Source organism: Limulus polyphemus, unplaced genomic scaffold, assembly GCF_000517525.1.
Source record: "Limulus polyphemus unplaced genomic scaffold, Limulus_polyphemus-2.1.2 Scaffold612, whole genome shotgun sequence".
In the NCBI taxonomy this organism is placed as follows: Eukaryota; Metazoa; Arthropoda; class Merostomata; order Xiphosura; family Limulidae; genus Limulus; species Limulus polyphemus.
In genome coordinates, this window is record NW_013666222.1 from 181,108 (window position 1) to 194,596 (window position 13,489).

The following is a 13,489-nucleotide window of genomic DNA, read 5'->3' on the forward strand; positions in this document are numbered from 1 at the left end:
ATCAAAACACTAAAACACATAACCCAACAGTGTGACCTTCCTTTTTTTTCTTCTATTTTCTCTCTCTCTAAAAAATTTAATCCATCAGTAAAAATATGTTTATATCTTCAGTAAGTTGTAAGATTTCATCCAATATTCTACAGTTTATGATAGTGTTTAACACGTTAACTGTTTGGCATCATCTATGGCAAGTGCTAATAAGAGTTTTATTGCAATATTATTGTGTTTTTAATTTAAATAATAGCAATAACAAATCTAAAATATGTAATCTTTACATTTTTTTATTTACAATGCATGTGTGTTGAAAGAACACTCTAACAAATACTAAACACACACACATGTGCATCCTCAACAGTGAACGTGTTAAGTAAAGAATTTAGGTTATACATTATGAATGATCTCCAACTGTTTAAAAAATTAACTTTCATGATTCAACTCTTTTAATACAGAGGAGTTTTTATAGGGTAATTTATTTGGTTATTTCTATTCCATTGAAAATACAACTCAGGAATAACTACTAAATCTGCACTTTGTGTTTACCTGCCAGTAAGAAACACCATCCACTTCACTAGTAAATCTATCATCTCTACGGTAACCTATGAAAAACACACCAAAAAAAAGAAATATTAATAGTAGTTTAAACATAATTTATTTGTTTAAATTATTTATATCTGGAAAATATTAATAAAAAATAAACTTAACTGCTAAAATAAATCTTAATGTACAATTTGTACATTCTCATTATGCAGGTATATTGAGTCCTTATATGTATTATCATTTATATTATGTACAATCATAACTTTTCTGAGAGAGGTTTTCAAAGATACTTTCATTATATTTCTAAATTTAACTAAGTAAAAAAGTCAAATTTTAAAAATTCTTCATATATTTAACAAATTATTATTGAATGTCATAATTTGTTCTCTTCTTATTAGTTATCTGAAATCTGACAAACATTTTTGTTTACAAAATAATGAGTTGGTTTTAAAAGTATCATCAAATGTAACAAAAAATTTAAATATACAAGAACATATTTTAACTGGTATGACTTTGTTTTCCTCTTTTTTTGAAAGGTTCCCTACTCCAAAAGATGACATTTTGTTTGCATCAAAAACACAAACTGAGGGATTAAAAAACTGACTATAGCATTTAAAGAAATCTGCTAAATTTACATTTTGTAGATAAGAGCAACTAATTACAGATACTTGAACAAAGTCGTCATGGAGCAAAACTCTGACCTAACAAAGCTTAAGAGTAATCAAGAAAGGCATGCTTTTAAGTTAGCATAACACATTTTCAAACAGGTGAAGTTCCCAATAAAAAAAAAACAAAGTATATGAGACTTGTTTAATAATAACAGCTATATGTACAAGAAGTGTTAATGTTACACAAGACTTCCTGTGTTCTTAAAAGGTGACATCACACAAAAAAGTGTGATAACTACTGATGCTAGTTTAACAAGATAAGCAGCACACATTTTAATTCCAAAAGTTGGACACAGTACGTGTTACATATATATATATTTTTTTCACTCCTATTTGTTTTGCATAAAACCTTAAAGGGGCAGTATTAAAACTCAGGACTATTAAACAAAAACAAAAAGTTGGAAATTTAGTTTAAGTAGTACAAAGTTTAACAACTAAACCACATTCCGTTAAACAACATTATGAAGTCTTTCCTTGTTCTTGTTAAGATTGATTCTGTTGTTAACTTATGTTTCCAAATGTTCAAGCTCATATTTCTCACTTTGGTGAACTCATTCTACATGTAAACACATAGTACTTGTGACATTCCATTCAAGAAATATACTTATTTGAGAATACATTCTAGAAACTTAAAATCTTGTCTCCATTATAGTTGAATTTTTGTTTGCATTGAATATATATATTTATAAAATATTAAAAAAAACTCCATTCAAAAACTTCATATATAAATATGTACATATATTAGGGGTGCATATCTCATAATATTAGTCAATATGATACGTATCTAGATATTGATGCCACGATACACTATGTATCTAAATACAGAAGTTTTACCAATGTTTTGTTACAAAGTTTGACAGTCTTGTCTGTAATTTATTATCTATATTACTAACATTGTCTTATTTTAATACTTCCCACTTTACAGTGCTTTTTTCAAATTCTCAGGTTTGATCAACTAAATGACAGCTGGCAAGTAAAATAAAAAAAAGGTTAATATCTGTCTATTTATTTTGTAATGTTTTTGATAAAAGAAATGAAGACAACATGTAGAACTCATTACTCATCTTCCATTATTGAATCATAAATTTTTAGTAAAAAATACTTTATTAGAAACTCTGATTTTTTCTGTACAAAAGATTTATAATGCTTACTGAAAGTTGTCAAATTTCGTGAAGATACATAAATCATATTGCATCGTATCAGATGATGTATCGATACAATTGTATCAAAGCTTCACGATACGACACTCATATCATACCTATGTATTGCCACACCTTTAATATATATATATATATATATATACACACACAGTACACTGATTCTTTTGTAAAACAATACTGTGTAGGCAGTCCTTGTCTCACTACCAAAGTATCAAGGATAATGACACTCTTTAAGCATGTTAGTAACTACTCTACTTTAATCTGTAATTCCAATATTTCCATTCTCAAAAACTTAATGGAAGCTCTACTCAGAATAAAACAAACTAACATGCATTTAATCCTTCCCTTTGAAAATTATTACACAAAGGACATAGTAAAGCTCAACAAATACAATGTATTGATCTTAATTCCAATAATATACATCATGACAGCATGATAGGATCTTATGGCTAGAAATTAAAATTCACCTTGCCAGTCCAAATCACTGTCAGAGCCCCCTCGGAAGTCATCATCAGATTCAGCTCTGGCCTGCTTTATTGCTGGTCGTGGTGGGGGGTTGTTGGGCAAGGGAGGAGGTATTGTGGAAGGCAACATTGGAGTATCTAGAGAGCAAGTATAAAAATGGGTAAAATGCAGCTATGTTTAATGCACAAAGATAGTAAACCCAAACAATAGAATGGAAGTACAACAGACTGCCATTCTATACAATATGAAGAACATGTTTTGATATTCTTGGACACTTTTTATTTTTTAGTTAATGTTTTGTTACTAATTTCGTTGTAAAATATTTGTTCTTATTTAACTCAATTTTACTTTCTCTAAAATTACTTAGTCATATATTTTCTTCTACTCAATCTAGTCAAAATCTTACAATCATTTTAAAAATGTATAACCAAAGAGACAATGACTCATAATAATAATAATTTTCCCACTATCATACTCAGTACTGTTGCTATTTGTACAAAGTTCCCATCCAAGCACAAGAAGCACACTGATTGCAATGAAAGAACTGTTCAGGGCTGGTATTTCATGATTTCAACATTTGTGGAAAACGTAACAGAATACACAAAATATCAGCCATAATCCAAGTATGCAAAATACTTATAGGGCTGTTTACAAATGTTGGGACTAAATATTTCTTAAGAAGGTGATACTTGAAAATCTCAAAGATGAATATTTATAAATGTATATTCTACACAGTTAATTCTGAAATAAACCTACAACTTACAAACATCTGAATTTATTAGGCAATAGTATTTAATGTTTTCAGTGATTAGATAAACCAAGTTAACATATAAAAAACATATACAAAATACATAAGTTTGATAAATACATAATTAAATTTTTCTGTCCACTCTGTCTTTCTAATTTTGATTTGAATTGTAAAGTCATTACAAATTATGCAATCTTTGAATTGATTCTTTTAACTCTTTAAACCCGAGTTGATGCTGCCAGCATCTGGTTGAAAATTCTGATTCACCCATCAGATGGTGACAGCATCTGATAACATTTATGTCTCTTTGGCTGAAAACTAATCCAAACCATGTTATTATTCACCTTTTATGAATATATCAGAAATTTTATAAGGTATGGTGATAATTATTAGTACATCATGAACATAATTCTGGCACAATGAGCAAAAACTATGGGTTTAAATAGTTAATAACTGATATTATGTGAAGGTTAAAACTTTTTTGAGCCTATGTAGTATCATTAATTAACTTGGAAATAATCTCACTTTTTAATCAAATACTAGTGCTGCAGTTTACTGCTTTAGCTACAACTACACATTATTTGTTACCACTACTAATGTTTAAACTTAACAAAATACCATTAGTACTGTAACTATCTTGGTTTCCCAAAACAGAGAGGTTAGCTTCTCCTGATGATGATACTATTCCATTCTGACCTTGGTGATGTGAGTGTCCACTGACAGCAAATGTTGTGAAGGATGGTGATGACTGGTCTTGGATTTGTGAAACTGGAAATTATTCCAAGTTAATTTTATGAAATAAAAACAACAACTCAAACTAATGATAATGATTTTTTTAAAAACAAATCTTCCATTCTCAAGTGAAATTGTAACAAACAAATGTGAGGTCTGATTAAAAATTAAACAGTTTTTACATTTATAGTTGAATCTATAAACTTTACAACATAAATTAATTTTGCTTGATTTTCTCTCTAGTAGCACAAATAATCACTTAAATCAAGGTACTTGCAAAAAAAAAACTGTTTACCATTAGAATATTCTGCATGTTCTTGGAATATCTGGATACGACTTTTAACAGAGATTTTTTCATCAGGGCCATATAGCTGTGGAGGTTCTGAAACTGGCCTTGATGTTGTTGTTCGAGGTGGTACAGGAGGTTTAACTTTTTCTCTTTTCTGAACTGCATCACCATATGGAGGGGGAACTGTCAGTTGTTTATTCTGAAGTTCAGGTTGACTCACAGTATTACGAATCACACGTTGATGTTGTTCAGGAGTTGATTCTGGGCTAGATGGATACTGTTGGGTGTATGAACTGTTATCTGACTTTTGTGAAAGTAAAGGACTTCCATCTTCAAGGTTTTTTTGATCCACAGCTGAGGAAAGGTTGGAATTCTTGTAAGTTTCATAGCTCATCAGCTGCATACTTGGTGGAAGAGATGCATGAAATGATAACTTTTCTAGCCAATCATGCATTTCGTTCTCCATATGTGCCATGAAAAGATATTCTGAACCATCAGACAGTTGAAGTCTGAATACATGTTTTTTCTTTGTATAATCAGTAGCCTTAGAACACTTAGCATGTGCTACTACTAGTGGTGGAGATGAGGCATTGTTCTCAATGAAGGCATCTTTACCTTTGAAAAAGCAGAGAAGCTGGCCACAAAGAACAGTATAGTAGGTCTTCCAAGAGCGTATAGTGGCTCTCTTTCCACCACTTTGTAACTCTTGTTTTCTTTCTAAAAACCCTTCCATTTCCACTGGAAGCAAGTCATCTACCCTACGCTGCTGACGGAAACTGGGTGTTCTTCTTCTGGTGTTGAAACTTGGTGTTCGCTTGGCTTTCTTCTGCCTTTCATCTAATTTCACACTTTCTGATCGTTTCAAAGGAGAAAACGTATCAGGTCTTTTTGGTGTTAGACATTCAACCCTCATGCTTTCCACTCGTTTCACTGGACTGGCCTTATCTCCATCTAATGATCGTTGACTGGCTGGTCGGTAGAGTGCTCCAGACATACGTATTTCTGGCATTCGAGGAGATGAGCCAAATGGAGGCAACTGATCTTGTGCTTCATTTTCTGTGTCATAATCCTCATTTTGTCGCTTGAAAACAATTTCTTGGGTCCTTCGCCTTTCATCTTCCTTTCTTCGTTCCTGTAGAATTTTCAGAATTAGTCATAATATTGTATTGTTGAGTACTAAAATGGATTAAGCATATGATTTAGAGCAGAACAAAATTTTGTTAAAGAGTTCAACAGAAGATTATATCTGAGCAACAATATAACAAGCAACATTCTGTAAGGTGATTAAAAACTATTTACAGAATACTTTTGCTATAACTGAATCAAATAACCATAGAGTAATTTCACAAATGGGGATAGACGAGTCAGTAAAACAATAACTGACTCAAAACAAAGTCCTTAAAATACATAACTGGATGTTTTTAAGCACCAGCATCACAGTGAAGAATCTCATTAAGTACACACACTTATGAATATATTTAAACATTTCTCGCCTTTATGTGAACTATTCAAATGTACTAATATATTTCTTACATCTGTACCAAAAAAAAATTATATTAGATTTCTGTTATTACTATTTACTAGACTTTTTTTATCCTTGGGAGCTAATGTTTTAAATACACATGTATAAAAAACATCCACAAAGACCGGTAATTCTGTCTTCAAAGTGTAACCAAAAGGTGATTCACCAGATTTTCTGGATGCTTACATCAAGAATTCTTTTTTGTTCCTTTCGTTTCATAGCATCTACTCTTTCTTGTTCTCGTCTCTGGGCTTCTTCCTTCTTGTACACTTCTTCTTCCTGCTGTTGTTTATGGAATGCTTCTTCCAGCTAATAAAGTTAATCCAATTTTTATACAATAAAAATATCTCTGAACAGTTGCAGTTAAGTTATTTTCTTCAAAGTAAATAAAACACAATGATATATTTACTCTTACGCAAAATTTAAATCACTATAACTTACCTAACTGGGATATATCCATTATTAAGTCAACTGGCAGTTCTAAGAACAACTGTTATACCTTTCTTAATATATGTTGCAAAATGTAGTTGCATTTGTTCAGTTCTTTTGAAATTATACAGTATAATGTCAATGTGATATATCAGGAGCACAAATGATTCAATAAAAAGGGGGACAGTGTATCATCTGCACCAGAAATAGCATATTACTGATTTTTTTATTATTAGGATTGAAATTAATTCTAATCAAGTACTTACCTCTGAAACACTGGTTGTCTTTAACTATGTAACTCAAAGTTCTGAAAGTTCTTGATGCAATGCAGAGTATATGTCAAATTACCCAGAATTCTTAACTTTTCCACTTTTCACATGACATATTACACATGCATAAGGAGATCTTACATAAACTCTGTTTTCCTGCCATAATTCATGTGTCTCAGTTGCAGTGTGATGTAAAACTACATATTGCCCAGTAATAAGGAGGTGGGTGGGTGGGAATGTACTTCAGAGGTAAATACCTGCTTGAAGTTCATTTTAATGCAACAAATATAAAAACCTATATCAGGTAGACTTACCTCTGAAGTACTGAGGGCTAGAATATCCAAACTGAAAAGGAGTAGGGAACCGGTGTGAGTTAAGATTAGGTAAAAAAATAAAGGTTATTAAGTAGAAAGGTAAGAAACCAAGACCACTAAAGATGCAGTCAAGCAGAGTCAAAGTAGAATCCACAAAAGGTATATTTAAAGAACTGAATTCAACAGAGAAGGAGTAGAGAGGACCATATTATATAAAGAATGGACCAACCAGGATGGGGAATATCTACATTTTGTTTTTCTATTTATTTTGTTGTTCCTATTTCATTGTCTTTAAGTTGGTGAACCCCATTCTTTGGCCAGTTTCATTTCTCACTGTTTGGATATGGTTAAAGCCTCAAGAGTATGTCCGTTACTATCCTGAGAATTTGCACTACAGGAGTGAGACATAATATTTCTCCTACATGTTTATGCCACCACCTGCATTCCCATTATTGACCCCACAGGTAATCACATTACTACCCTATCTGACCCTGTTTTTGTATGAACTAAAGTGTGTCGAGGGCAAAGAGGTACCCTACTGAGAAGAATGCTTTCCTTCTGTTTGTCTTTATAAGATATAAGATATAAGAGTCTTGCCTTAGATATCTCTCATGTCACAGAAGGACTTTGCAAAGACAGGGGAAAGGTACCTGCCTAGGCATTATCGGCTACTAGATGATATCCTCTGTCCATTTCTAGAGGGCATTACCCTTTCATGGAGTAACAATACAGAAGGTGGAATTGTGTCTGGGATAAACGTAGAGATTTAATAACATGCAATAATTCTGGTTGGAAAAATTTGTATATATGTATATACAGAAACTTCTAAGAGAAGGAGAGACTGTAAATTATGCATACGTGATAAGGACAAATATAGGGTAGGTAAGAACTTGTTAAAATCCTAGTTGTAATACATTGTATAAACATAGTATCTCCTATGAAAATAGATACTATTTTTTTTAATCAAATGGTTCATTGACCCAACACACCAGTGTAACTGTTAACATGGGTGTTGGCTCAAACAGTAAATAAACATTTAATAGAGAATAACTCACATGTTATGACCTCAAATGGGCGTGGAGAAATAAAGACTGAAAAATCAAGTTCTTCCCCAATTGTTGATATATGCCACCAATATAGGATTTACATGAACTAAAACACAGTTGTGGTATACAAAGGGCAGAAGCTCTTGAAAAGCATACTGAACTACCTAAAGATCCAAAAGATTATGTTCCCTCCAAGATAGTACCCCAGCTCTTAAGAGAAGGATCTGTAAAGAGGTGCAGATCTGTATGAGGTAGAAAAAAGAGGGAACCTAGAGTATTAAACTCTTGATTGAGCTAAAATTGAAGGTAATCAAGAATGCCAGGAAATTCACTGAGATATTAAGTCTGGATATAGATGTAACTGAGAAGTGATATTACACTGGAGGTTTCAATTGGCTTTGTGAAGTGAAGCTATCATCCCCAAACCAGATAGGATGTCTTTGGCAGTATGTATGGAAGACATAAGAGTATGAACCCAAAACTCCAAGGCTTACAACATCATATATAATTGTTGAAGAGTAAGAGCTGCAGCTAAGAAAAGAGCAAGGTTTAAAATCTGTCTAATGAAATTAGGAGAATGACAGCTGCTGATAAATGATAATTACTCTGAAAATGAAAGTCTCAACATGAGACAAATCATAACAAGTAGGGCAAAAAACTGACAACTGATCAAACTAGAAGGCCCCTCTCCCACCCGAAATTATATTGAACTGATGGCGAGAAATTTGAGAAGTAAGGTGAGTAGAAAAAGATGCTCCCACTAAAAAGTTATTAACTTTTATTTCATTTCTAAAAATGTCAGCAATTATCCAAAAATTATCTAAGATGACATATGCACCATTAGACCTAAGAGAAATTAAAATTAGTTCAAGGTTTAAAACAGAACATACCTGAGAGAGGAAAAAAAAAGATAGAAATTACATCAGAAAATTTTTTTCAGAAACAGAACTAGCTAACAAATTCTACTCTGCAAAAATTGAACATGAGGAAAAAGGCGAGTATTCTGTAAATGAGCATCCACAGAAATGTGAAACCCATCAAGTTTACCAGCAGATAATAAGCTTGAACAACTGAATATGATGATCAATAAAAATTGAAAATGTTGCCACAGGATTTCCCTGCATACTAGAGATAGACTACATGAATTAAAGGAATTATAGAAATTCCAATATAGGTAGAAACATTTCCTGCAGTAGTTAATGCTTAAATCAGAATTCACAGTGAGTGAAGTTATCAGCATGACTGTCAACAAGAAAATCTGGCTTGCAAAGGGAAAGCAAAACTTATGTAAGTTTACATGACACATGCATATTAAATTTCATGGAAGGTGGGAAAGTGGAGAATTATAAATAAATTGATGTATGCTTTGTACTGTGTCAAGGAAATCCTGAACTTTGAATCACACAATTGTCAAAAGTATGAAAGCAACTCAGTATTTCAGAGGAAAATCCACCTGATTTAAAAAAGTGATTTTTATTGTTACTGTTTATGTTGAGAGATAAGATGTTACTGAGGAGAGTGCTTATGTTGTTGTTACTGGCTGTCTATATAGGAAGAAACTTGCTATTAGAGAGAATAATGGTAGTTTGTTATAGCTTATACAAGAAGAAACATTTTTATCAAAGAAAGTGCTGGTTTTATTGTCACAATCTACACAAACAAGTGATGCAAAAGAAATGCAGAGTGTATTATTTCAATATCATGAACAATACTAGTTGAATATCCAATATTTTAGTCATCAATATTATGGGAAAATTTCAAATATTTTTGCTGTTTAAATGACTCAAAAATAAGGATAATAGTGATATGATCAAATGTTACTGATTTCTACTTAACCATGCAGAGGATTGAACCTGCACTGTGACTAAGTTAATAATTTTATGGTACTTAGAAAGCACTTTTTAATTTTTAACCTAACTGTTTGCTTCACTGGAGGCCTAGCTTATAATTGAGAATTATTTAAATATGTGTCTGTATATGTGTATACATTGCACACAAAAAATAGTATATTATTTTATTCCATTCTTTATATACAGTAGTCAACATTTGCAGGAGAGCATGTTTGTTTTGCATTTATGTCAAACAACTGCCACAATGGTATGTATAGATTGAACATTTTAGGAAGAAAACACCTGGATAAGTCATTTTTACACTTTATTAGATTCTGTAACATTTAACTTGGATAATAGAGCCTGAGAAACTGATGCACCCTGTGGTACAGTGTTAACAAGAAAAATTTAAAAATCAACAGTCATTGAAAGAAATATCCAATTCACAGTTAAGATGATTTCAGTAGTCTGTGTGACCACCTCAAGCATTAATGACTGCTGCACAATGTCTGTGCATGCTTATGATCAGATTAGCCAAACGTTATTGTGAAATCTGTTGCCATTCTTTAATAAGGGCAGCTTCCAGGTCCTGGAGCATTCTTGGTGAGGCTTGACGAGCTTGTAGATTTGTCTGTAGCTGCTCCCAGATGTGTTATATTGGGTTGAGGTCAGGAGACCTAGCTGGCCACTCCATCCTGGGAATTTCTTCACCTTCTAGGAAGGCAGTCACTGCCCTTGCACAGTGTTGTCACACATTGTTATCCAAAAACAGGAAGTCTGGCCATGTTGCACCTGCATATGGACAAACAATAGGTGCAAGGATCTCATCTCTGTATCTTAGTTCTGTGAGACTTCCATTTTGTATGATTACAAGGTCAGTATGGCCTGCAATTGAGATGCCTCCCCACACCATGACTGAGCCTTCACCAACGCGATCATGTTCGATGACATTCTGAGGCAAATTGCACTCACCAGGGCATCTCCAAAGTCTCCTGCATCTGTCAAGAAAGTCCACACAGTAGTGGGATTCGTCAGTGAAGACTACAGCTCTCCATTGTTGTGCAATCCACCTCCTGTTTTCTCTAGCCCACTGCAGTCATGCCTGCCTGTGCTGTTGACTTAAAGGAACATGAACAGCAGGACTTCTAGCCCTCAACTGAGCTTTGTGAAGGCATCTGCACACTGGATGGTCAAGTAGCAGTCTTGTTGTGGAATTGTTAGTCTTCTCCTTCTTCCACCATGTCTCCTATTGACTCTGCCAAACTGTCTGAACCTGTTCCAGGCCCTGGACATCACACTGCAGGATATGCCAAGAGCAGCAACAACCCTATGTTGAGTCATGCCTCCCTGCAGAATCTCAACAACCCTGTTAAGTTCTGCAGGAGAAAGATGATGCCTTTGACCTAAATGAGGCATTTTCTGCACTGCATAATCTCAATCAGACCAATTTTACCAAGCAATGATCAGTGATCTCAAATTAAGAACCTCAAAATTTCACTGTATGAACTTTCAATTTGGGGGTATGGTCAGAAAACAATGCCAGGATCCAGGCAGAAAGTTTGCACTTGGCAGACAGTATCCAGATAATGGACTTTCAAGCTGTCTTTTTTTAGAACTGACCTTTATTAACATTAGTGTACCTATTATGAAAAAACATGATCCCTAGCAAATGTTGACTACTGTACAATCCAAAAATGATATCACAAAACAAGAAAATAATTACAGTGTTTTCAAGCATATATATATATTTTTGGTTTGTCACTAACTAAGTGAAGAAAGGTCAGATTGTTATCATTCTAAGTTACACAAACAGCTAAAACAATGGCAATCAATAAATAGTAGAAATTACACAAAATGCCTAGATCATTTAATCAACGCCAAACTATGGGTACTACAAAATACTTTATTTCAGTTATTTAATGTAAAGAATAAATATAGGGAAATAGACAAAGTATTCAACTTATGACCATTAATTTTTTTCATTGAAAGATACGTTTTCAAAATTAAAAGGAGAATCCTGATTATCTTTAAGAAATTTTCTATCAAAGAGCACTTTTCTCTCTTAAAGAATAAAAAAACAATCATAAGCATGAAAAAATAATAAATACCAGTACATACCAAAGTAACCCTTTTAAGAGTTGCAAACTTTTCCTCTTGAGCCTCTATGGTTTTCTCAAAATCATCATGTTTACGAATTAACTCTTCCACCCCAGCTATGGAATCTCCAAACTGATTGTCACGTAGAACTGGTTCTCTGCTTTGCAGCCACAACTCAAGTTGCTCAGCATTAAGAACAAATTTCTGAAAAAGAGATACCAGTCACAATCATTTTCATCTTTTATTAATACCCTTCAGTAGCACAAATACATTTGAAATATGTGATAATCATTAAAATATGTTAGACATAGTCCAAAAAATGAACTTTTTTAAAGGCTTGAATAATTGTATGGCGAAATCCTAATTATGACAATCTGGAGAACACACAAAATACAGAGACAACACACTAGAAATCACCCCCCCCCCAGTGACACAGTGGTATGTCTGCAAACTTACAATGCTAGAAACCGGGTTTCGATATCCATTGTGGGCAAAGCACAGATAGCCTATTGTGTAGCTTTGTGCTTAACTTCAAACAAACAAACATTAGAAATCTTAAACTCCCAGTTAATTTTTTGTAATTTTTACATACTTTTACCATAGTTAACTTCGTCCTTTTGAATAACACTTGACTGTTCCCTTTAAGTTAATCCATTTAATTACTACACTGATCCTAATATATTACTAATACTTTGAATATAGCAATTGGCAATCAGAAGTGTAGAATTTATAATGAAAAAGTGATTTCATTTACCAGGTTAAGATATTCTTTGGGATGCATTCTTTAGATAATAATGAAAAAAAAAAACATTCCCACTGTGGAGGAATCCAAAAAAACTTTCTCACAATGAAAATACTTAAATCGCATAAATCTTAGTAAAAACTTACTAAATAGCATCAAGTTTTGGCTTTCCAAAAGTCACATAATTTAATACACACTATTATTTCTTACATTGTGAAACTTCAAAATTCTTATTCAGAGACTGCTTTCAAAAAAACACTCAAAATAGTTCATTTCATTTCAGATTTTCAAGTTGTTTTGTTGTTAATCAGAATGTTTCATTTTATACATATAATCACTTTCAACTTGATTGATCTTTAACATCTCGGCTGTTCCGTCCTCTAAACTAAACTAAAAGTATTAATAAGTAAATAAATAAAAAATCTTAAAGCCAGCCCTTATCATTCATATACTTATCAAACATTCTCTTAAACTCACTTAAATTTACTGCCTCCACAACATCTGAAGGCAACACATTCGGCCTAACACCCTGTTAGAAAAATAAAACTGTCTTAGCTGAAGATGACTCCTACCCTGCCAAAATTTATACTTGTGTTCCCTAATCCTACTATTCTCACTGTTAAGTATGAAACAAGATGATGC

At 32.8% G+C, this 13,489-nt stretch overlaps 1 protein-coding gene across 1 annotated transcript in view; it reads right to left on the reverse strand.

The window, feature by feature from the left end:
• Positions 1-13,489, reverse strand: part of LOC106459460 (spectrin beta chain, non-erythrocytic 1-like) — a 179,713-nt gene that overhangs the window by 3,357 nt on the left and 162,867 nt on the right. Inside the window, exons 68-73 of the mRNA XM_022385955.1 lie at positions 12,127-12,309; positions 6,308-6,430; positions 4,606-5,731; positions 4,197-4,346; positions 2,833-2,967; positions 541-596 (exon numbers count right to left, since the gene is read on the reverse strand). Of these exons, the coding sequence (XP_022241663.1) occupies positions 541-596; positions 2,833-2,967; positions 4,197-4,346; positions 4,606-5,731; positions 6,308-6,430; positions 12,127-12,309 (1,773 nt within the window). The remainder of the gene's footprint in view (positions 1-540; positions 597-2,832; positions 2,968-4,196; positions 4,347-4,605; positions 5,732-6,307; positions 6,431-12,126; positions 12,310-13,489) is intronic.